We start from the raw sequence: 24591 nt of genomic DNA on the forward strand, positions 1-24591 counted from the left end.
TATTTGAGTAGAAAAGCTGCGATTTTCAATTTTTTACACAAGGGTAAAACACAGCAAGGGATGATGCTTGGTTGTTATGAAGAAGGTTTCGCAACAGTGCAGCAGCTGACTCATCTTTCTGCTTTCCTTGAGTTAAACATTGATACGAATGTGATTGTCTACCTGATCTGGTGTAAGAGATTACTTTTTTGAACACTTTCAAATACCCACTACGAGTAAGAAATTTAGGCACGAAGAGGATTGAGACTTTCCTCGCAGATGAATGGATAAGATTTCTAAATATTTCCACGGATGTTTAAGTGACGCACTGTCACTTCCTACTTCCCTCAGCTTACTAGTCGCAGTTCGCACTCTCAGCTATTGTTCGAAAACTGGGTGGTTAGCTACACATATTTAAGATATCGTAACAAATCTGACCAATAGCGAAAAGATAACGACTTCATTATCAGGTTGTAATGTGAGACTTACAATTTGAAATAACGAAATATTAACAAATAGTTTCCTGAACGACTTTCGGTCAATTTCATAGCGAAACAATCGTTAAGTCAAAATATGTGCTGTATTATATTTTTGTGCTTCAAGTAATATGTTTTCAGATGGAGTGCTTCAGCAACTTTGCTTCGTTTACATGCGGCTAATTTTTCCAGCAGCGTAGCAGACGACTGAACTTCACAGCTTTCTGATTTATTTGGGTGATAGCTAGATGTGGCACAGAGAAGTAGTCTGCCGTAAATAGTCGACGACAAAGAACTGTTCCTACGAGTGTCACCAGTGAATCACAGCGCGTACTAAGCTTTGAGGAGTGCTGTAACATGAGCCAAACACGCACATCATGAGTGTTTTTTTATCTTTTTGTGTCTATTATATCAGCTCAGTCAGCCTCCGATACATATTGAATCTCTCTCTCTCTCTCTCTCTCTCTCTCTCTCTCTCTCTCTCTCCCCCCCCCCCCCCTCCACACACGCACATGCACACATACATGATTCGAATAGAATATTTACGTTGGTTGTGAATTTATTACGTGCATCACGATGTGATCCCAACGTTGCCATGCGATGTCATCCCTAAGACCAGTTCAGTATGGAACACACATCACTCAAGCCTCCAGACAACTTTCCTACCGTACACTGCTTACATCATGCAAGTAATTTGAAAGTAATGATATTCACTTACATAACGTTGTTCTCTGAATGTTATTACTGGCCGCCAAACAATATACGCTACGGCAGGCAGGTCGTATGGCCGTAGATATTTAATGCTGTCGGCACAAAACTGGACAGGGTCGATAGTTCTAATTTCTCCCCTTCTCCTTTCCAATATCATTTCAAACGCCAGTTGCCAGAATATGTCACCGTATTTTACAATCTTTAGCAAAGCTGGATTTTAAAGTTACATTTTGTAACGTGATGTAGGGGCACAAGGCACAGTTAAGTGCTATTACTTGTTTGAACACTTTCAAATTACACAAAAGACTTCTAAACGAGTATCCACTGGCGAGAAAGAAATTTACACCAGGGCTGGTGACGTGTTTCTGCCGCGACAGTGAGGGCGGGAGGAAGCAGTGCAGCCGACCACAGCACCACAGGGTAATAGCAGGAAGATTCCGCAAAAATCCGGAATTTCCGCAAAAATCCGGTTTTTCCGAAAAAATCCGGTTTTTCCGAAAAAATCCGGTTTTTCCGAAAAAATCCGGTTTTTCCGAAAAAATCCGGTTTTTCCGAAAAAATCCGGTTTTTCCGCAAAAATCCGGTTTTTCCGCAAAAATCCGGTTTTTTCCGCAAAAATCCGGTTTTTCCGCAAAAATCCGGTTTTTGCCCCCCACCCGAATCCTGGTTGGTTGGTTTGGGGAAGGAGGCCAGACAGCATGGTCATCGGTCTCATCGGATTAGGGAAGGATGGGGAAGGAAGTCGGCCGTGCCCTTTCAGAGGAACCATCCCGGCATTTGCCTGGAGTGATTTAGGGAAATCACGGAAAACCTAAATCAGGATGGCCAGACGCGGGACCCGAATCCTGTTTTTTCCCCCCACCCGAATCCTGTTTTTTCCCCCCACCCGAATCCTGTTTTTTTCCCCCCCACCCGAATCCTGTTTTTTTCCCCCCACCCGCATCCTGTTTTTTTCCCCCCCACCCGAATCCTGTTTTTTTCCCCCCACCCGCATCCTGTTTTTTTCCCCCCCCACCCCACTTTGACCAACTGTATCCGCTATAAGCAGTTCTGTGCGCGATGCCGTCGTGTCATCCGCGATAGCACGAAGGCAAGCTGGAAATTCTTTATTAGCTCATTTAACACCTTCACTCCCTCCTCGGAAGTTTGGAGTCGGCTTCGACGGTTCTCAGGCGCGCCTAGTTTCTCCCCAGTCTCTGGGCTCACTGTCGCGCATGATACATTCGTGGACCCCGTCGCAATTTCTAACTCGTTGGGTCAGAACTTTGCTGAGATTTCGAGCTCTTCAAATTACCCGCCAGCGTTTCTGCCGAAGAAACGTGCAGCGGAAGTGCGACCTCTTGCTTTCTCCTCTCAAAATCGCGAAAGCTACAATACTGTTTTCTCCATGCGGGAACTCCAACATGCACTCTCTTCTTCCCGCTCCTCCGCCCCAGGACCGGATGGTATCCACGTCCAAATGTTGCTGCATTTATCAACCCATAGTCTGCATTACCTCCTTCACCTTTATAATCGAATTTGGACCGACAGTACTTTTCCCAGACGATGGCGGGAAGCTAAGGTCGTTCCTGTTCCGATACCTGGAAAGGACAAACATCTCCCCTCTAGCTATCGCCCCATTTCTCTCACGAATAGTGTCTGTAAGGTTTTGGAGCGTATGGTGAATTACCGTTTAGCTTGGTGGCTGGAATCCCGCAGTCTTTTAACACCTGCCCAATGCGGATTCCGAAAGCATCGTTCTGCAGTTGACCATCTTGTTGCTCTCTCCACTTACATCATGAACAATTTTCTCTGGAAACGCCAAACAGTAGCAATATTTTTTGATCTGGAGAGAGCATACGATACCTGTTGGAGGACAGGCATCCTCCGCACACTGTTCTCTTGGGGCTTTCGAGGCCGGCTGCCCCTTTTTCTTCGCGAATTTATGGCAGAGCGCACATTTAGGGTGCGGGTGAACACTACTCTCTCCCGTACTTTCTCCCAAGAAAACGGGGTACCCCAGGGCTCCGTGCTGAGTGTTGTACTGTTTGCCATTGCCATCAATCCAATTATGGATTGCCTCCTTCCTGATGTCTCGGGTTCCCTCTTTGTGGACGATTTTGCGATCTACTACAGCTCTCAACGGACCAGCCTTCTTGAACGACGACTTCAAGGACGTCTCGATCGCCTCCACTCTTCGAGCATCGAAACCGGCTTCCGTTTTTCTCCCAGTAAGACCGTTTGTGTTAATTTTTGGCGACGTAAGGAGTTTCTTCCGCCATCCTTACATCTAGGTCCTGTCAACCTTCCGTTTTCAGACGTCGCTAAATTCTTGGGTGTTATGTTTGACAGAAAACTGTGCTGGTCCTCCACGTTTCCTATCTTTCGGCTCGCTGTCTGCGATCCCTTAACACCCTCCGTGTCCTGAATGGTACCTCCTGGGGAGCGGACCGAGTGGTCCTTCTCCGCCTCTATCGCGCCTTAGTGCGCTCGAAATTGGACTGTGGAAGCATAGTCTACTCCTCTGCTCGGCCGTTTATTCTTCGGCGTCTCGACTCTATCCACCACCGTGGATTACGTTTAGTGTCTGGAGCTTTTTACACCAGCCCTGTGGAAAGCCTTTATGCTGAGGCTGCTGAACCTCCGCTGTCCAATCGGCGAGCAGTCCTTCTAAGTCGTTATGCTAGCCATCTGTCTTCAATGCCTGCTAATCCAGCCCATGACATTTTTTTCGACGCCTCCTTTGATTTTGGGTATGCAGGCCACCCCTCCTCCATACTACCACCGGGAGTCCGCTTCCGTCAACTGCTCCATTCTCTTTCCTTCCACTTTCCTAAAACCTTCTTGACAACTTGGGGTCTAGCACCGCCTTGGCTCCGTCCCCGGATCTGCCTGCTCCGTGACGTTTGTCGATTTCCCAAGGATGGTACCCCTTCACTTGTTTATCGTCGGGCATTTGCTGCTCTATGTGCACAAATGACGGACGCCGCATTTATTTACACCGACGGCTCGAAAACATCGTTAGGTGTAGGGAGTGCCTATATTGTTGACGACACCCCAAATCACTTGCGGCTTCCCGACCAGTGTTCGGTTTATACTGCGGAGCTTTACGCTGTTCTCCAGGCTGTCCACTACATCCGCCGCCATCAGCGGATACCGTTCGTTATCTGCTCAGAATCTCTCAGCTCTCTCCTCAGTCTCCAAGCTCTTTATCCTGTGCACCCTCTGGTCCACCGGATTCAGGACTGCTCCACCTGGGGGGCGTCTCGGTGGCGTTCCTCTGGCTCCCGGGACACGTTGGTATCTGTGGAAATGAGGCGGCCGCTATTGCAGCCGAGGCTGCAGTCTATTTTCTTCGGCCAGCTATTCAATCGATCCCCTTCGCCGATCTACGGAGCGTTTTATGTCGACGTGTTGTTCATTTATGGCACGCGCATTGGTCGACACTTCCCCATAATAAATTGCGGGACGTGAAAGCTCTTCCTTGTGCTTGGACCTCTTCCTCCCGAACGCGTCGTCGGGAGGAGGTAATTTTAACTCGACTCCGGATAGGGCACTGTCTTTTTAGCCATCGACATCTTTTAAGCGGCGATCCTCCCCTACTCTGTCCCCACTGCTCTCAGCTGTGGACGGTAAGACACCTTTTAATTGAGTGCCCCTATTTTAATCCGTTACGCTCCCGTCTACAGCTATCGCCTGATATATCGTCGATTTTAGCAGATGACACGCGCTCAGCGGACCGCGTTCTCCAGCTCATTAGTGCCAGTGAAATGACGTCAGTCATTTGAAGCTTTTTTTTTTTTTGGGGGACAACCAACCCCTTCCTATAGTGGATTTTTAAGCCTTCCTTCTGCTTTTAGTTTCTCCAATTTTATGACTTTCGTTCCCATTGCTGCTGGTTTTCAATTTCGGTTTTTTACTGTTTCCTAAGTCACGGACCGGGCGCTAATGACCATAGCGGTTTTGCGCCCTAAAACCAAAACAAAAAAAAAAAAAAAAGAAATCCGAGAGTGCCCTTTGCATTAAAAAGCTTTAACAATTTTACAGTGCGTATTACTGATGTGCGGCAAAGTTTTATGCTAGTACCCTTAATGTGCTGGACGAGAATTACTTGCTTCTCATACATATAACGGAAACGATGTATTTTTGAATATTTTGAAACATTATTAAAGAACGAACTTAAATATCAGTTTAGGAAAGAAAATTACTTGGAAAAGAGTGTTGTAATGTTTACCCCTTTAAAGTTGTTTTCAAAAACTACCCTGCTTCACAAATGGTATCATAAAACACTTAGTTTTGAGGATGTTTGGAGTAAAATTTTACTGGAGATTGTCTCTGGTTTTGTAGAAGTTTTTGTCAGTACAAAGAGTGTAAAAATAGTGCAAAAGTAATGGTCTCAAATGGAAGAGTAATCCAGTTCTACCTTAATGCTACATAATTTTGAAAGTGTATACAGTTTTGTTGTAACGAAATGGATAGTTAGTGGGACCATATTTCTATTCGATCATAACAAAAAGGATAGATCAGATTAGTAGGTTTCTAGATAATGATTCTTGAAATGATTACTGATTACTGAGACACAAAGATGGAAGGTTTGGCATACTGTGTCTCGTTATTGCTTTTGTTTAATAAATGTGTGTATTAATCGTACTTGACTATTATCATGAGCTATCTGATCTTGTGTGGGTTGTGAAGAGCAAGTTCAGGCTATATTAGTCAAAGGCAAAACTAATGATGAAAGTAAACAAGAAAAAGGGCTCATTTGCAAGTCTTGTGACTGCTTAACTGCTAAAGTGGCAACTGCTGCTAAACACTTCGTAATTTGTCCGTTTGAGTTTGTTCCTTGGTCTTCAGAGAACAGTATTTAATGAAATAAAACGCTTTGAATGAGTAAAAAGAGGTTCTTTATAAATAATGCTTTTACATTTATGCCTTAGACTGGCGACCATATAACTGTTTCAGTTAACAGTAAACGATTAGTGTTGCTTTTTGCAAAATTATTTTCTTACTGCTAACTACCTACAGCTATTCTTACGAAATTAAGGTTCGATACCAATTTTCCGTTAGGCAAACTCGGCCAAACTTCTGAACTACTCTGAGGGTAGCATCTACTGCAAGTCTAGGCCATGTTTGGCAAATTTGCTACCGCAGTAGTGTTATACGTGGCTGCCTTGTGACAGAAATAAGCCTTGTCACTATGTAAACTGCATGCTGGTATAACAAGCGGAGCAGTAGTGTTATACTACCACAGGCCTCTTGCAAGTGCAGGAGAACGTCTCCCTCCAGCCTGCGTCCAGGGTGCGCTGCACATTTACAAGCGCCGTTCGTCGTTCGAGACGGATATAGACCTAGTGCATCAAAAATGCTATTCACCCGATGCGCTAACACGTTTCCATTGATCGGTGGTTGAATCTCGATGATTCCGTGGCCGCTGGAATCGTAATTCACTATGTCGTGAACACGTGGGGGTGGTCTGCTACGGAGCTCCATGTTCAACAATGTACGATGGAGGGTGTTCTCCGAAACACATGTGCGTGAACCAGAATTGTGCTCTTTCGACAGAGATGCCACAGATCACAATCTAAACTACACAAATCAAAAAAAGTTTTGCTTCACCGCGGTTCCGAGAGTTCCGGAACATGTATGGAAAACTGAAATAGAGATCAACATAAACATTATTTCCGTCCTGTTGTTGTTGTTGTTGTTTTCAGTCCTGAGACTGGTTTGATGCAGCTCTCCATGCAACTTTATCCTTTGCAAGCTTCTTCATCTCCCAGTACCTACCGCAACCTGCATACTTATGAATCTGCTTGGTGTATTCATCTCTTGGTCTCCCTCAATGATTTTTACCCTCCACGCTGCCCTCCAATACTAAATTGGTGATCCCTTGATGCCTCAGAACATGTCCTACCAACCGATCCCTTCTTCTAGTCAAGTTGTGCCACAAACTTCTCTTCTCCCCAATCCTCATTAGTTATGTGATCTACCCATCTATATTGCTCATGAAAACCACACATTGCATGTTGTACCACCATACAGCGAGACCTTCAGAGGTGGTGGTCTAGACTGCTGTACACATCGGTACCTCCAACACCCAGTAGCCAAGTCCTCTTGCATTGATGCATGCCTGTGTTCGTCGTGGCATACTATCCACAAGGCACTGTTGCTCCAGATTATCCTACTCCTCAACGGTGACTCGGCGTAGATCCCTCAGGGATCACGTCATCCATAAACAGTCCTATTTCAGTCTGTCCCAGGCACGTTGGATAGGGTTCATGTATGGAGAACATGCTGGCCACTCTACCTGTAGGAAGTCGTTCACAATATGTGCACGATGGGGGCGTGAATTGTAGTCCATGAAGGCGAATGCCTCACCAAAATGCTGGCGATATTGTTGCACTGTTGGTCGGAGGATGGTATTCACGTATAGTACAGCCGTTACGGCGTCTTCCATGACCACCAGTTGCGTACGTCGGCCCCACACAATGCCACTCCAAAACAGCAGGGAATCTCCACCTTGCTGCACTCGCTGGTCAGTGTGTATAAGGCGTTCAGCCTCACCGGGTTGCCTCCAAACAAGTCTCCGACGGTTGTCTTGTAGACGGTATATATGTCACTCATCGGTGAAGAGAACGTGATGACAATCCGGTCTATTCGATATGTTGTTGGGCCCCTCTGTACCGCGCTGCATGGTGTCGTGGTTGCAAAGATGGACTTCGCCATGGACGTCGGGAATGAAGTTGCGCATCATGCAGCCTATTGGGGCACAGTTTGAGTCGTAACACGACGACCTGTGGCTGCACGAAAAGCATTATTCAACATGGTGGCGTTGCTGTCGGGGTTCCTCCGAGCCATAATCCGTAGGTAGCGGTCATCCACTGCAGTAGTATCCCTTGCACGGCCTGAGCGAGGCATGTCAACGACAGTTCCTCTCTCTCTGTATCTCCTCCATGTGCGAACAACATCGCTTTGGTTCACTCAGAGATGCCTGGACGCTTCCCATGTTGAGAGCCCTTCCTGGCACAAAGTAACAATGCGGGCGCGATCGAACTGCGGTATCGACCGTCTAGGCATGGTTGAACTACAGGTAACACGAGCCGTGTACCTCCTTGCTGGTGGAATGACTGGAACTGATCGGCTGTCGGACCCGCACCATCTAATAGGCTCTGCTCATGCATAGTTTTTTACATCTGTGGGCGTGTTTAGTGACATCTCTCAATAGTCAAAGGGACTGTGTCTGTGATACAATATCCACAGTCAACGTCTATCTTCAGGAGTTCTGGGAACCAGGATGGTGGAAACCTTTCTTCTATGTGTGTATTACAGAGCACACACCTCCGAACCCCGCGTTCCCTGAAGACGTCCAACCATTTAGCGCCTATGGTAGTTTCACTTTTCTTCTACCTGTTTCCGTACATGCTCATGACAGTAGCACGTGAACATTCGACCGGCTTCGCCGTTTTAGAGATACTCATTCCCAGGCTATACGTAGTAATAATAATCTGCCCTTGTCGAAGTCGGTTGTCTCAATGGATTTCCCCATTAGCAGGCCATATCTTCGCCGGAATAATCCTCCATTCGTGTCTGCTCCGCATACATACTTTGGTTGCCTCGTCACGTGCCCGTAACGCCACCAAGCGGCGTCCAACGTCGCAGTGGGAAATGGTCATAATGTTTTAGCTTTTCAGTGGATAGTGGTTCTGTACTTTTTGGGGGCTGTGAACATAGCATACGTGACCGAAATATTTTGTGCATGTTGTGGATCGAACGTAATGTTAATAGATCTGCTATCGCTTCTGTTCAGCCTTGCCATTAAGTTTTGTTAACTCTAATGTACTTTTAATTCTGTGGCTGGACGTAGTCTCTAGTTTTGTGTATTACTGGTACTGTTCTTTTACTCTTTACATCTTGTTCTCTCATTTTCTTTTTAATTATTCTAGGTTCGGATCTTGTTATTCTGCCTTGATTAGGCAAGCCTTTAAAGCTTTTATGAAAAAACAAGTTTTAATGGCACTTAAAATTTCTCGTAACGGTCTACACTTATTGTAAATTGTATTACTTGTTGCAAACTGTGTTTGGTGGTATAATTGTATGTAAATTGTGGTTTTTATAGAATGGCGCACATCCCTACAACAACCAGTCTCCTCTACACCTTCCCCAATGCTTCTGTTAATCCTGAGCATACCAGTTCCATAATTTATTTTGTAATGTTTCCTATGGAACCACTGTCATTTGTCATGTAATCATGGAACTTGTCAGGATATTTAATAAACGGCAATAAAATAGAGCAAAAAACAGCAATAATAACGGCCGGCAGTGGAGCAGATAACAGCTGTGGCTCAATGCGAGAAACGATTGTGACCCTTGCTTGGGTAGTTTGATTACGCCGGATTTATATACTTTATGTTAGAAATTTGATCACATACCACGATTGGTCAATCCGCGGCTTAGATGGTTCAATACAATAAACTGCCGTGAGGCTCGCCTGAAAGGTTTATGGTTGCTAACATGATTGCGCCTGATTTATAATCATCCTGTTAGTACTTGAATTTTGATGTGATGGCTCAGTTTACGTCTCAGATACCGTTTTCAAGTGAACGTGTACTCTTAAGAGCGAAAGTTTCAGTGTTAAAGAGTCAGGAACACGCTATAACCGAAACGGGCAGATAGAGAACAATTGTTTGTTTCTGAAGTCCAGTGAGCAGAATACAGTATCACAATTTCTGAAGACGTGAATTGCACTATTTGGCTTTCGCTGAAAGTCAGTCACTGACGACTGTACTGAAGTACTCTTACACTGAAGAGGTCTGTGAGTTGTGTTCAGCAGTGAGCAGTCTGGTACTCGAGGCCTTGATTTATGGGAAGGCATCAGGTTATCTAGAACGGCCAAAGTCCACGGAGGCTGGTCCTTGGTGAGCGTAGGCTGCTTGACTATGCACGTGTTTCGTAGGGTTAAAGACTTCTCGACCTCTGCAATGATAACCTCGACTGAGGAATAGCTAGGGGCGATCTACCTAAGCCCAAAGAACTGACTGCAGAGGGGTCAGGCGGCGACCTAAACACTCGCCCGTTGATGAATATCGGTCGAAGCATGTGGCTCATGGATGCGAGGTAGTGCCGCCACAGGGCGCCATGCCAGATGCTGAAGGTGCGACTGCAAACAAACCGGCGTGTGTGTCTGGGGATGCGGATCGTTTGCGGACAATCTTCAGTGGAAAACTTGTAAACGGGCCGAAGTTACGGCAACCTGCGTACACCAATGTGTGGTTGGTGTCTGTGCTTGAAGAGGTAGCTAGAAGACATAGCAAAAATAATTCTGTATGCGCTGCAATGGAATCTTTAAAACTGTTGTGTGTAAGGACACAATAAGATCGAAGTGAAAATAATAAATCTAAGGCAAGTAGTCAAAGTAAACACATTCTCATTCACCAGTTTTCGAAGAGAAAGGTTACAACAGGGACGGAATTATGACTTAAAAGTTAATACTGACTATGGAATGTAAGGTAAATAAGTTGATTTACTTACAGTGGTTTCAGATAACCATAGAAATTTAAGTAAAGTGTGTTGGGTTGGGTAATAATTCCGAAAAAAATGCTTCCAATGGCTCTGAGCACTCTGGGATTTAACATCTGAGGCCATCAGTCCCCTAGACGTAGAACTACATAAACCTAACCAACCTAAGGACATCACACACATCCATTCCCGAGGCGGGATTCAACCTGCCATCGTAACAACAGCGAGGTTCCGGACTGAAGCGCCTAGAACCGCTCGGCCACCGCGGCCGGCAATAATTCCGAATCTTCATTACAAGAGAGATAAGGGTACATAAGCCAGTAGCCACTTTCAAGGCCGTTGTCATCGGTGGCAAAGTTTTTTTTATTTTTTTATTTTTTTTTATGCTGGACTTCGTTCTCTTCAAATTTCTTCAGTGCTTGAAGTTTCGATCCAGCTTGTGGGATCATCTTGAGGATTCCACTGGTTTCCCTGGACGGCTGAAGACTCAAATTTGGATAGGAATATGATGTCGCCTAACAACTCGGAAAATTTTACAATAAAAAAATTTCCTTTGTCAGTTGACAGATTGTCATTAAAACTAATAAATTTAAAAAGGTTCAGTACTTTGTGAATTGATTTCTGTAAGGGTAAGAAATAGATTAGAGAAACATGACACGCCTTAGAATGAAGCTCGAATTCATGTGTAACAGCTGACTTAATCAGACCATTGAATGGAATTCCAGCAGTCAAATATGCCGTAGTAAATATTAAAATTCAAAGATTATGTATAAACATTTAACTTTGAATTCTGAATCGGCTCTTCGTTTGCTGAAAATGATTTCAAGAATAATTAAAAAATATGTCAAAAGTTCCTCTAATCTCTTTTCTTACTTTTGGGCAAATCGCTTCGCGAAACATTGCACTTTTCTTTCCAATTTTTTCGATTTTGGTTTTTGTTCACAAAGCGCGAAACACTAGGCGTTTAGATATCTGTGCGTGTTCTGTTACGATCATGAGTAGGTACAATAAGATAAAGCGTAGAACATTCAACTTACGATATTGTGATATTTTTTTGGTACTTCATTTACACAACTAGCACCAGTGGTTCGTGAATTACTTCAATTTACTGTCAAATCACTGATTACGTTTTCTTAATTTTTCGGATTACTTTCGGGCCATTAAATATCTTTTGCAAAACTAGACCTCATGCTGTTTGATTTCCCGTTTGTTCATTTTCCGGTCTTCCTTCGTCTATGAAAATTGGAAAAAAATTACTGTGAAATCACTAGCTTGTTCTTATTTACATTGATTGCTTTCAAGCGCTTAAGACCGTTTCTGCAAAACTGGATCATACACCGGTCAATTTTCTACCCCTGTTACACAGTTCCTACTCTCCGTCTGGCTACGAAAATTCAGACAAAAATTGTGTGGTTTCCTAAGAGTCATGTTACTGCTTCGCTGAAACTTTTCACTAAGGAACCAAGAAAAACTAAGTATGCAAAATTGCTATTAAATATAAACGGACATATGATTATTAAAAGTGCACTTTCTGATGGAAGTCGTCCTCTAGCGGTCATCGTCGTCAAAAGCAACTGTCATTCCTTCTCATGCGCCACATTTCTAGAATGGAACAGTTATGTTCATAGAGGGTTGCGTGAGCGTGCTCGGCTCACATGTGCGAGAATAACAACGCTGAAAATTATATATTAGAAACTATGACATAATCATTACTTTTTGAAATACAATGCACCACAATTAATAATACTGAAAGAAACTAAAAATTTATTAGGACCACTCTTCCCATAAAACGAAGCAACATATTACCTGACTACTGGAATTTAAAGGAAAAATAATGACTGTATTATATATTTTAAACACAAAGCCTTTTTTTGAAATGAGGGGTATGAGATGTAAAGACGGGCTAACTTATGGAGGGAAACATATAGGCGATTATATTTGGCTTTTGTTCCGTATAAACACCGACCGCTTTACATTAAGCTCCCTGTTACTTCGCCAGAACTTCCATCTTTTATATTCTGTCAGTATATAGCACGTCTCAAGCCTCCCAACACGACGAAAAAACCCTAACGCGACAAGATCACGTTTTGCCGTTTCCAACTGCCTTTCTCTAAGCAGAGCTGCGTTGACGTTCACATTTACGGCCGTTGAGAGGGCCATTTACAGCTGAAATGTCAGTCGCCGGTTCGTCGCCGCGAAATACTGCGATGGGTGCAGCATTGACAGGGCCGGCGCCAGATATCGCTATTGTTATCTCGCCGCATTTCGGTTGGAAATATGAAGAACGGAGTCGCGTTTTGCGGCCGTAAATCTTTCAGCCATAAAATTCTAGGCGGGGCCGTCGGTCCTCGGCGCGCAGTGCTACTGCCTTTTGAGCCCTCGTTCACGTCGTCGGCGCTTAAAGACGTTCCGCCCAGCGGGTTTAACAGCTACTTTGATTTCGACACTTCGCGGCGCTTCACAGTAAAAGGAGCGCGGATTCCGCGAGAGACACCCGAGCAACTGCGAGAGTCGGGCGATTCTAGAATTTAATTTCCGACTTCAACTAGCTCTTCTCTATTTTTGCTTTCTCGCTTTTCTCACACAGTCGAAAGGAAGCCTTTTTCGCGCTGTTAGATATTTCAGTACTGGTATTTACTACTTTCCTTTCACCTTTTGTTTTGGGTCTGGTATGAGCTCTGGCATGAGTCTAAGGCTGCGATTTTAGTGGAGCGGCGCGCCACAACCAGAGCAGCGCAGCGCAGCGAAACAAACTACAATCCGATTAGAATTACTTGATAGTTGACGTCAGTCACTTGCCGCTACAGTAAATGCCCACTACAGCTCGGTTATAAGTGACACACGAACATGGTAGGCTACTTCACAAATGCTGTGTAATGCGTAACATGGAGCAATGTTGGAAGAGGCCTCTGTGAGGTATGTCGGAAATGCTGAGATGCTCTGTCGACAATTGTGCCCAATGACTGAAATACGGCAGACGATGCGGTTTGTATCCCTGAATTTTAAGTTCATGTCATGAGTAAACTACAGCCTCGTGATGTGCAATATATCTGATAAAATGGAGATCGACAATCTGCAACTAAAATGGCTATCTGTTCGTTCACGGCAATTAAAGCTAACCTCTACGAGAAAAAAAAAAAATGTTAAGAAGGCTTTGTTATGTGGAGTGGCTGAAGGCAATCCCACAACACTTTCGTTGTTGTCCCCAGAATTCTTACAATGATTCGGAATCCTATTGTGAATGTGAGCGCCATGTCTCGAAAAACTACTCAAGATTTCTAGGAACCTGTAACAATTCTCGTTTCACCAGCTGTCGATGACCCTTCAAAGAATTCATTATTCCACTGTACTAAAACCTGTGGTTAGGTTAATGTCATGATAAATAAGGAAATACTGGAACGGACTGACCTCTTTGTGTGGTATCATTTGCCAAAGCCGATAGTTCAAACTGTTTGAGATGAAAAAGTGTTAAGAGTACTTCATTCTTACTTCATTGTTTGGGTAGACGAGTGGAATGCAGTGCATCTTGCGACTGGTTTGGTGTGGCCCGCCACGAATTCCTCTCGTGATCCAATTTCTTCATCTGAGAGAAGCACTTGCAACCTACGTCCTCAGTTACTTGCTAGATGTATTCCAATCTCTGTCTTCCCCTCCAGTTTCTGCCCTCTACAGCTCCCTCTAGTTCAACGAAAGTCATTCCCTGATGTATTAACAGATGTCCTATCACCCTGTTCCGTCTCCTTGTCAGTGTTTTCCACATATTCCTCTCGTCTCCGATTCTGCGCAGAATCTCCTTGTTCTTGTCAGTCCACGTAATTTTTAACATTCGTCTGTAGCACCACATCTCAAATGTTTCGATTCTATTCTGTTCCGGTTTGCCCACAGTCCATGTCTCACCCATACAATCAGTGCTCCAAACGTAGATTCTCAGAAATTTCTTCCTCAAATAAAGACCTATGTTTGTTACTAATGTTTGGTACTAGTAGACTTCCCTTGGTCAGGAATGCCTTTTTGCCAGTGCTAGTCTGCTTTGGATGTTCTCCTTGCTCCGTCCGTCACTGGTTATTTTTCTGCCTAAGTAGCAGAATTTCTTAAATTCATCTACTTCGTGACAATTAGCCCTGATGTTAAGTTTCTCGCTGTTCTCATTTCTGCTACTACTCATTATTTTCGTCTTTTTTTTTTTTATTTACTCTCAATCCATATTCTGTATTCATTAAACTTCGCGTTCCGTTCAGCAGATCATGTAATTCTTCTTCACTTCCACTCAGTACAGCAATGTCGTTAGCGAATCGTATCATTCATATCTTTCCATCTTGAATTTTAATTCCACTCTCTAACCTTTCTTTTATGTCCTTCTTTAATACGAGCACTTCGTCCATAGTCGTCCTCTCTTATCATTCCCTCTTGGCTCTTACACATACTGTATATACCCGTCTCTCACTATAGCAGAATTTCGAACATCTTGCACCATTTTACAATGTCGAATGCTTTTTACAAGTCGGCAGGTCTTATGAATGTGCCTTGACTTTTCTTTTTTCTTGGTTCCATTATCAACAGCAGCGTCAGAATTGCCTCTCGGGTGCCTCTACCTTTTGTAAGACCAAACTGATATTCATTTAGCACATCATCAATTTTCTCTTCCATTCTTCTATTATTCTTGTCTGCAACTGGAATTCATAAACTGTTAAACTGATCGTGCGATTATTCTCGCACCCGTCAGTTCTTGCAGTCTTCGGAATTGTGTGGATGGTATTTTTCTGAAAGTCAGGTGGTATGTCGCCAGACTCACACATTCTACACACCAACTTGAATAGTCGCTTTGTTGCCACTTGTTGTCTATCCTTTCTGCCTTATTTGATCTTAACTCTACCAAAGCCCTCTTAAATTTTGATTCCAATAGCGTTTCCCCCATCTGTTCTACATCGACTCCTGTTTCTTCTCCTATCGCATCAATCTTCCCCTGATACAGGCCATCAATGTACTGTTGCCACCTATCTGCTCTCCTCTGCATTTAACAGTGGAATTCCTGTTGCACTCTTAATGGTACCAACATTGCTTTTAATGTCATGGAGTTTGTTCTGATTTTCCTGCAGCGCACTATATAGTCATTTTTATTGAATATGGAATGAGTTGCAGACCGTAGCCAACTTTAAAAAGTGGTTCAATATATTAATGACCTAACGTGCAACAAACAAAAATTCATACCTGCCTCTATTTTTCAATGCAAATTATTCTGCTTTACTGTAGTAGCTTACTTAATATCGAAATATGACAATAAGCATAACGATTAACGTAATAAGCACTTCATTATGAGTATGACGAGTAAAGCTAAGAAATGCGCCAGAATAATTTTTTTTTTTTTACTGAATAGTTGCTTTTGTAAATCGTTCGAGAAAGATTGCCGATTGGCCAGCCTGTGCGCTTTGCTGTCCACGCAGCCTGCTGACAGTTTCACCGATCCCCGGTCCCACTACACCTGGACGTGAAGCAGTGCTGTGGCTGCAGCCCGACAGTCGCGTAGCAGCTCCGCTCGGCTTTTGTCGTGCCGCTCCACTAGGATCCAGGACTGACCATTCTGTCGTGCTATGATGATTAAATTTTCTAATTCTTCTGTTTGATATTCAGACGCGACCGAATTAACTAATCACAGCGATTCCCCTTTGCGAAACTTAGTATCCATCGCAGTTACTTTATGATAAACCGCTCGTGACAAGCACATTACAGTGAGGCAAGACGTGTATCGGCACGCAGGCATCGAAGGGCGGGTCAGGGCAGCATAGCTACACAGCGTGTGCGCACATTGGGTGGCAGTTTCCATTGCCGCGCCCATCACGCTAGAGTACGTGGTCTGAGCGCCGCCCATCAGCTCATGGCACTCGCACAGTAAACTGTCACGGACACTGCACGGCCGAGTATGAAGAAAATGATTTATTGACACACCGCACGGATACAGAAAGTAGCTGTTTATATTCATGAAGTAATGAGTGCTATCGACAGGGGATGTCAAATTGACTCCATATTTTTAGGTTCCCAGAAGGCTTTACACACCGTTCCTCAAAAACGTTTTCCAATCAAACAGCGTGCCAATGGAATATCGCCTCAGTTGTGGGGCTGGATTCGTGATTTCCTGTCATAAAGGTCAGAGTTCGCAGTAATAGACGGAAAGTAATTGAGTTAAACGGAGGTAATATCCGGCGTTCCAAAGGAACTGTTATAGGGCCTCTATTGTTTCTGATCTATAACAACGTAGGAGACAATCTGAGTAGCCCTCTTAGATTATTTGCAGATGATTCGGTCGTTTACCGTCATGTGAAATCATCTGATGACCAAAACGAATTGCAAAATGATTTAGGTAAGATATTTGTATGGTGCGAAAAGTGGCAATTGATCCTGAAAAAAGGAAAAAGTTATTCACATGAGCACTTAAAGAAATCCGCTAAATTATGATTATGCAAAAAATCACACAACCCGAAGGCTGTAAATTCAACTAAATACGTACGGATTACAATTACGGATAACCTAAATTGGAACAATCACATAGATAATGTTGTGGGTAGAGCAAACCAAAGAATGTGATTCATTGGCAGAACACTTAGGTGGATCAGGTCTACAAAAGAGACTGCTTACTCCACGCTGGTCTGCCCTATTCTGGAGTATTGCTGTGCAATGTGGGATCTGCATCAGGTGGGACTGACGGATAACATCAAAAAAGTGTATAAGGACTGGCAACTCGTTTTGTATTGTCGCTAAATAGGGAAGATAGTATCAGAGACATGGTATGTGAATTGGAGTGGTTGTCATTAAAACAAAGGCAGTTTTTCACTGCGACGGGATCTTCTCACGAAAATAAGAGAAATCAGGGCTCGAACAGAAAAATTTAAGTGCTCGTTTTTCCCAGGCGCTGTTAGAGAGTAGAACGATAGACAGCTTGAAGGCGCTTCATTGAACACTCTGCTAGGCACTTCATTGTCAGTAGCAGAGTAATCACGTAGATGTAGACATAGATGTAGGTACTGTTCTGCTCTGTGCCTCAATTTGCTCGTGAGTCACAAACTGTGCTGTGCTGCCCTGGCCTGTCCTTCGTCGCGTATGTCCCAATATGCGGCTTGCCTTATAGTAACCTTAGACATTTTACAGACGATACAGTTACATGCAATGAGCTGTTATTAAGTATCTGTTATAAGACGTTCAGTTTGACTTTTGGAAAGGTAAGGGCAGCAGAGAAGTTGTGCTAACTTCGGAATTGATAATGGATGCAACACTTGGATAAAAATGCGTTAGCATGATACGTCAGCCTAGAAAAGGCCTTCGTCAATGCAAAATGCTGTAAAAATGTTCTAAATTCATGAGAAATAGATACATCGTTTAGAGTGGAAGCCAACGACCTATCCATAGTGGTAACACTGGTTCCCTGTTAACAGATCAGCGAAGTTAAGCGCTGTCGGGCTTGGCTGACACCTGGACGGGTGCTTTTGGCAAGAATGGTGCACTCACCCTTGTGAAGCCAGTTGAGGAGATGCTGGACTGTGCAGTAGTGGCTCCAGTCACGAAAACTGACAACGGCTGGGAGAGTGGCGTGCTGACCACACACCCCTTCCTATCAGCATCCAGTGATGCCTATCGGGTGAGGGTGACCTGGGAGTCGGACGATACCATTGGGCCTTTAAAGACCTCTTCAGATTTAGTTAAGTTTACAGGGAGGACGAGTGCTATGAAGTATTGAAAAGAACCAAGAGAAAACAATAAGACTGGGAGGCCAAGAACTAAGAGCTGGAAATAAAATGGGTGTAATGAGAGACGTAGTTCTTGTCCGCTTTTCAATCTGTACATCGACGAAGCAACGAGGGAGATAAAAGAAACCCTCACGAGTACGATTAAAATTAAGACTGAAAGGATATAAATGGTAAGATTCGCTGATGACATTGCTGCCAAAGTGAAAGTGAGAGAAATTTCACGATCTGTTGAATAGAGTGAACGATCTGTCTGAGTGTATGGAGGAGTAGCAGAAATGAGATTAACCATACACTTAATAACAAATCTGAAGGAATCAAAGTAGACGAAGTAAAGGAAGTCTGCTTCCTTGGAAGAAAAATTATCCATGACAGACGAAGCAAGGAGGACATAGCATAGGCAAAGAAGTCATTTTTGGGCAATAGAAATCTACTATGCAATCATAAACATTGAGAAAGAAATTTCTGAGAATGGACATTTTGCAGCACAACATTGTATGGAAGTATATCGCGTACTGTGGGAAAATGGAAAAGAGGAGCTTCGATGTGTTCGAAATGTGGTGTTATGGAAGGAGAGTGAAAAATTAATGAGGAGGATTAATAACAAATGCGGAAGTTCCCTGTAGAATCGTCGAGGAGAGGAACATTTTTCAATTCTGGGGCAAAATGATTGTGTGTGTGTGTGTGTGTGTGTGTGTGTGTGTGTGTAAGTGTATTTGTTTGTGATCACTCAGTGTACAGTCGATGACTAACTCGTTATGCGCTCATCCTCTCACCGTGCCAGATGCTTGTTTTCTATAGCCAACTAATACCCATGCTATGTGACGTGTTTTCCGCGACTTCTGGAAGTACTACAGCCACGAGTGGAATTACCTAGTACAAGAGCCCTTCACCGTGGAATCCAAGGAAAAATTTCTACCAAACTTAATGCACGTAATGCCTACCGTCAAGGAACTTAACCTGCGACGGTAACTCACCATTATGACAGATACTGCTTTATAATTTATACAACGTTTAAGTAAATTGAGTTTTTTTTTTTTTTTGCTGTATTCGGTCTTTATTTCTTTTCCTATGTATTGAGACAGATGAGCAGACAGTTATCTACCCTACCAGTAATTCCTGCCCCTCTTCCAGATTATTTAAAGAATAGAACTCCCATGGATAAAAGAGTTTCAAACGTCTGATTACCTTACAGATGAATTACTATGCAAATATTCGACGTTAGGCGTGTAAACCATTATGACTGAAGATGCAAAATGCTAGTGTCATGCCTGTCAACGTTTATGATGTCAAACGGCGTCAATGATGTGTAATGGCATAGTTTCTCAGGTACATTCACTGGTATAAGTGAATACTGTTTGCAAAATATGTTGCGAATAGTATCAACAGTGCTTCGTGTATGTAACTAACCACAAGTCAGTTTTCATGCCATACGCGTTTGGCTTCCTTTTATTTGGGAAGCAATCACAGTGGCCTTGTAATACATGTCCGTGGTATTCATGTAATAAATGTGTTTCCTGATATAATACTGTATTACAGTTTTTCCATTATTTTCTTATAATTAAGTAAGAAACGTCTTCGTAATGTTAAATTACTGATTGCTTCTACTCACATTACTTTAGGGTCCTGTTATCACACGTGTGTAACTCTGGAAACTACCTCGTTGCCTAACTTAGTCCAGCATGTTTGATTTTTTACGTCTTCGAGTACATTACAGCTGAACACTTACGTCTTAGTGTGTTAGTAGTGTGTGTTTATTCATAGTATTCTCAACTGCCAATATACATATTTCCGTCATCTTTTGTTTGCCTTGTCGAGTGTGTGCAATTTGTTATTCGTCTGTTTGTTGTGTAGATGCGCATGTTAGTCTGTATTGGAGCGTGCTCTGTGCAAAGGGGACAATTCGGGAGCAGGGAATTCTGGCATCCAGGACAGTGAGGTTTTACTCCAGGGCGAAAAACATGATATCAAGATCGTCCAACCCCCCAATACAGTAACAGAAGTCCTAAAAAACTGTACTACAGTATAACATCGGGAAACATATTTATTAAATGCACACAGGAAGCATGAGCTACAGGCCACTGAGGATGGTTCACAGTTAGTAGAAAGCGAAACACGTATGGGATAAAACAAACAGCTTTTTATTTCGTTGAACAGATAGACCACACCTCCGACAAGATACTGATAATACTGCAAAGGCAACAAGGGAACGACAGGAAACATCAAAATGAAAGTGCTTCTCTTCACAAAATAGGCTTGTGGAAAATCAGTTCCATGTTCCATGGATCATTTGCACGGTAAATCTTAATGATGAAGAATGAGTCACCTTACTTTCACATTGCAAATTAAGTTCTAAATATGGTTACAAGCTGAACATTTATAAGTTTTTCATTTATTTTTTATTTCTTAAACAAAACAAACATACGTAACTCCTACTCAACACGCTTTTATAAATTACAATAATAGAAATTCTTCTATGGACTGAAAGGAAATAGCAAGGACAAACTTTTTCAGTTTGTTTCAAATTTGATTCTGCAGCCAGACGATTTATGTCACCGGTAAGGGATTACCAATTTTTGTTGAGGCATTGTTCACCCCTTTGTGGGCTAAAGACAAGTTTAGTATGGTGTAATGAATGTCGTTTTTTCCTCTGGTATTGTAATTATGTACATAATTGCCCCCCTTGACCTGCAGTGGATTAATTACAGCAAAGTTCATTTCGGAATAAGTATACTGTCAAACCGTAGTAAAAATGGACATCTACTTAAACGCATGTCTACAAGGTGATCGTGGGTGATCACCTAATTCTTTCAGCTCTTTTTTGTAAGGATGAAAACTTTCTTCAATATGAAATACCCCAGAACATTACTCCCTAAGACATTCTCGAATGAAAATAGACAAAATATGCCAAGGACTTCTTTCTTCTCAAGATCTGCGATAATTTTAAGCGCAAACGTGGCTGAAGTAAATTGTTTAAGGAGTTCCAAAATGTTCTTTTTCCAATGTAAATTCTCGTCAATATGGACGTCCTAAGATTTTGAGGTTTCCACCCTAATTACTATTTCCTTATCATGTGTTAGTACTCCCAGATGGCAGAACTGAAGAAGTTACATCTTTATAAAGTTTAAGGTGAGACCAATTGCATAAAACCAGTAAATGTTACTTTTAAGAAATTTGTTTATTATTTCTTCTATTTCTACATGTGTGCTTGGATTGATGACAGTACTAGTGTCATCTGCAAAAAGAACTAATTCTATTTGTTGTATATTACTCGGAAGATCGTTTACATACATGACAAAAGAATAGTGGACCTAAGATTGAGCCTAATGGAATCCCAGACGTGATTTATCGCCTGTCAGAGTTATGTCTGCTTGTTTTCGTTAGGCATGACATTTCAGGGAATACCAAGTAGGCTGAGGCGAAAATGGGAATTTGGACTGAGGAGGGAGACGCACCAGGTTAATCTGTGCAGTTGCGCAAAAGCCACTGTGTCAGGATGGCGTAGCGGTCAGTGCATTTGCCTAGTGAGCAGAAGACCCGATTTCAAATCCCAGTCGTAGTACCAATTTTCATTCCTCGGTTAACTGTTATATATACAGGGTGGTCCATTGATAGTGACTGGGCCAAATATCTCACGAAATAAGCATCAAACGAAGAAACTACAAAGAACGAAACTTGTCTAGCTTGAAGGGGAAAACCAGATGGTGCTATGGTTGGCCAGCTAGATGGCGCTGCCGTAGGTCGAACGGATAGCAACTGCGTATTTTTAAATAGGAAACCTCATTTTTTATTACATATGCGTGTAGTACGTAAAGAAATATGAATGTTTTAAATCGACTAGCTTTTGCGCTTTGTATACATGGCTCTGTAATAGTCACAGACGTATAAGTACGTGGTAATACGTAACATTCCGCCAGTGCGGACGGTATTTGCTTCGTGATACATTACACGTGTTAAAATGGACCGTTTACCAATTGCGGAAAAGGTCGATATCGTGTTGATGTATGGCTATCGTGATCAAAATGCCCAACGGGCGTGTGCTATGAATGATGCTCGGTATCCTGGACGACATCATCAAAGTGTCCGGACATTTCGCCGGATAGTTACGTTATTTAAGGAAACAGGAAGTGTTCAGTCACATATGAAACGTCAACCACGACCTGCAACAAATGATGCCCAAGTAGGTGTTTTAGCTGCTGTCGCGGCTAATCGGCACATCAGTAGCAAACAAATTGCGCGAGAATCGGGAATCTCCAAAACGTCGGTGTTGAAAATGCTACATTAACATCGATTGCGCCCGTACCATATTTCTATGCACCAGGAATTGCATGGTGACGACTTTGAGCGTCGTGTACAGTTCTGTCACTGGGCACAAGAGAAATTACTGGACGATGGCAGATTCTTTGCAAGCGTTCTATTTAGTGACGAAGCGTCATTCACCATCAGCGGTAACGTAAACTGGCATAATATGGGCTATTGGGCAACGGAAAATCCACGGTGGCTGCGACAAGTGGAACATCAGCGACCTTGGCGGGTTAATGTGTGGTGCGGCATTATGGGAGGAAGGATAATTCTCCCCCATTTTATCGATGGCAATGTACATGGTGCAATGTATGCTGATTTCCTAACTAATGTTCTACCGACGTTAGTGCAAGATGTTTCACTGCATGACAGAATGCCGATGTACTTCTAAGATGATGGATGTCCAGCACATAGCTCGCTTGCGGTTGAAACGGTATTGAATAGTATACTTCATGACAAGTGGATTGGTCGTCGAAGCACCATACCATGGCCCGCACGTTCACCGGATCTGACGTCCCCGGATTTCTTTCTGTGGGGAAAGTTGAAGGATATTTGCTATCGCGATCCACCGACAACGCCTGACAACATGAGTCAGCGCATTGTCAATGCATGTGCGAACATCACGGATGGCGAAATACTCGCTGTTAAGCGTAATATAGTTACACGTACTGCCAAATGCATTGAGGTTGACGGACATCATTTTGAGCATTTATTGCATTAATATGGTATTTATAGGTAATCATGCTGTAACAGCATGCGTTCTCAGAAATAAGTTCACAAAGGTACATGTATCACATCGGAACAACCGAAATAAAATGTTCAAACGTACCTACGTTCTGTATTTTAATTTAAAAACATATCTGTTACCAACTGTTCGTTTAAAATTGTGATCCATATGTTTGTGACTATTACAGTGCCATCTATCACAAAGCGAAAAAAAGCGGTTCAACTAAAACATTCATATTTCTTTGCGCACTACACGAATATGTAATTAAAAATGGGGGTTCCTACTGAAAAAAATGCAGTTGCTATCCGTTTGACCTATGACAGCGCCATCTAGCAGGCCTACCATAGCGCCATCTGGTTTCCCCTTTCAAGCTAGACAAGTTTCGTTCTTTGTAGTTTTTTCGTTTGATGCTTATTTCGTGAGATATTTGGCCCGGTCAAGATCAATGGACCACCCTGAATACAACATTACGTATTTGTTGGGTCTTCTATTAATTCCATAAAACCACAATTTATCTAGGAAGGTGCTGTGAGTCATACAATAAAAAGCCTTAGATTGTTCACAGAAAATTCAAGCCGGTGCCATTGTGTTGTCTAATGCTTGCACACCCATCTCTCATAGAGACTGTCGCGGCGTGATAGCTGAAAGTGAGACTGTCGAAGGAGGCCCGGCTCTCTACGTTAACTGAGAGCGGACGTTTTTGCGCGGTCGGGCGGCACGGTGATTATGCGCTTTTGTGACTCGGAAGGCAACCGGGGATGGTCTGTCGCCCTCCTCCGCGGGCCTACTGGGAACTTAGCTCATTAAGGAAGTTGTATGGCCCAGATTCCCGTGCGGAGGCAGCTATCCGTCAGATCCCCCGGTCCGCTCCGCGGGACCCAATTCCCAGCAGATCCCCGTCGAGCTGCGGGCCAATACCCTCCGCCAAGACTACGTTGAACGAGCGCGGGCAGTTCGGCCCCATGGGCACACCCTAGTGAGGGACAATCTGCCTGTCAGTGTGGTGTGCTCCGAGCCAGAGAGCGTTTAGGCTCCCTGCTTGACCGCCGAAAGGCCACCGCTAAATTGTGAGCTCGCTTAAAGCCTCGATGCTTTCCTGTTACTCTTCTTGTCAGTTAGGTAAATGGAAAGGCAACTATAGACACATAGTAAGTGTATTATTAAATTACGG

General features: G+C 43.3%; 1 protein-coding gene across 1 annotated transcript in view; it reads right to left on the reverse strand.

The window, feature by feature from the left end:
- LOC124545779 (endo-1,4-beta-xylanase B-like) overlaps nucleotides 1–24384 on the reverse strand; it is a 128396-nt gene extending 104012 nt beyond the window's left edge. The window contains exon 1 of the mRNA XM_047124726.1: nucleotides 24299–24384. Within this exon, the coding sequence (XP_046980682.1) occupies nucleotides 24299–24384 (86 nt within the window). The remainder of the gene's footprint in view (nucleotides 1–24298) is intronic.
- Nucleotides 24385–24591: the final 207 nt, after the last annotated feature.

The sequence above is a fragment of the Schistocerca americana genome, chromosome 8, assembly GCF_021461395.2.
Source record: "Schistocerca americana isolate TAMUIC-IGC-003095 chromosome 8, iqSchAmer2.1, whole genome shotgun sequence".
In the NCBI taxonomy this organism is placed as follows: Eukaryota; Metazoa; Arthropoda; class Insecta; order Orthoptera; family Acrididae; genus Schistocerca; species Schistocerca americana.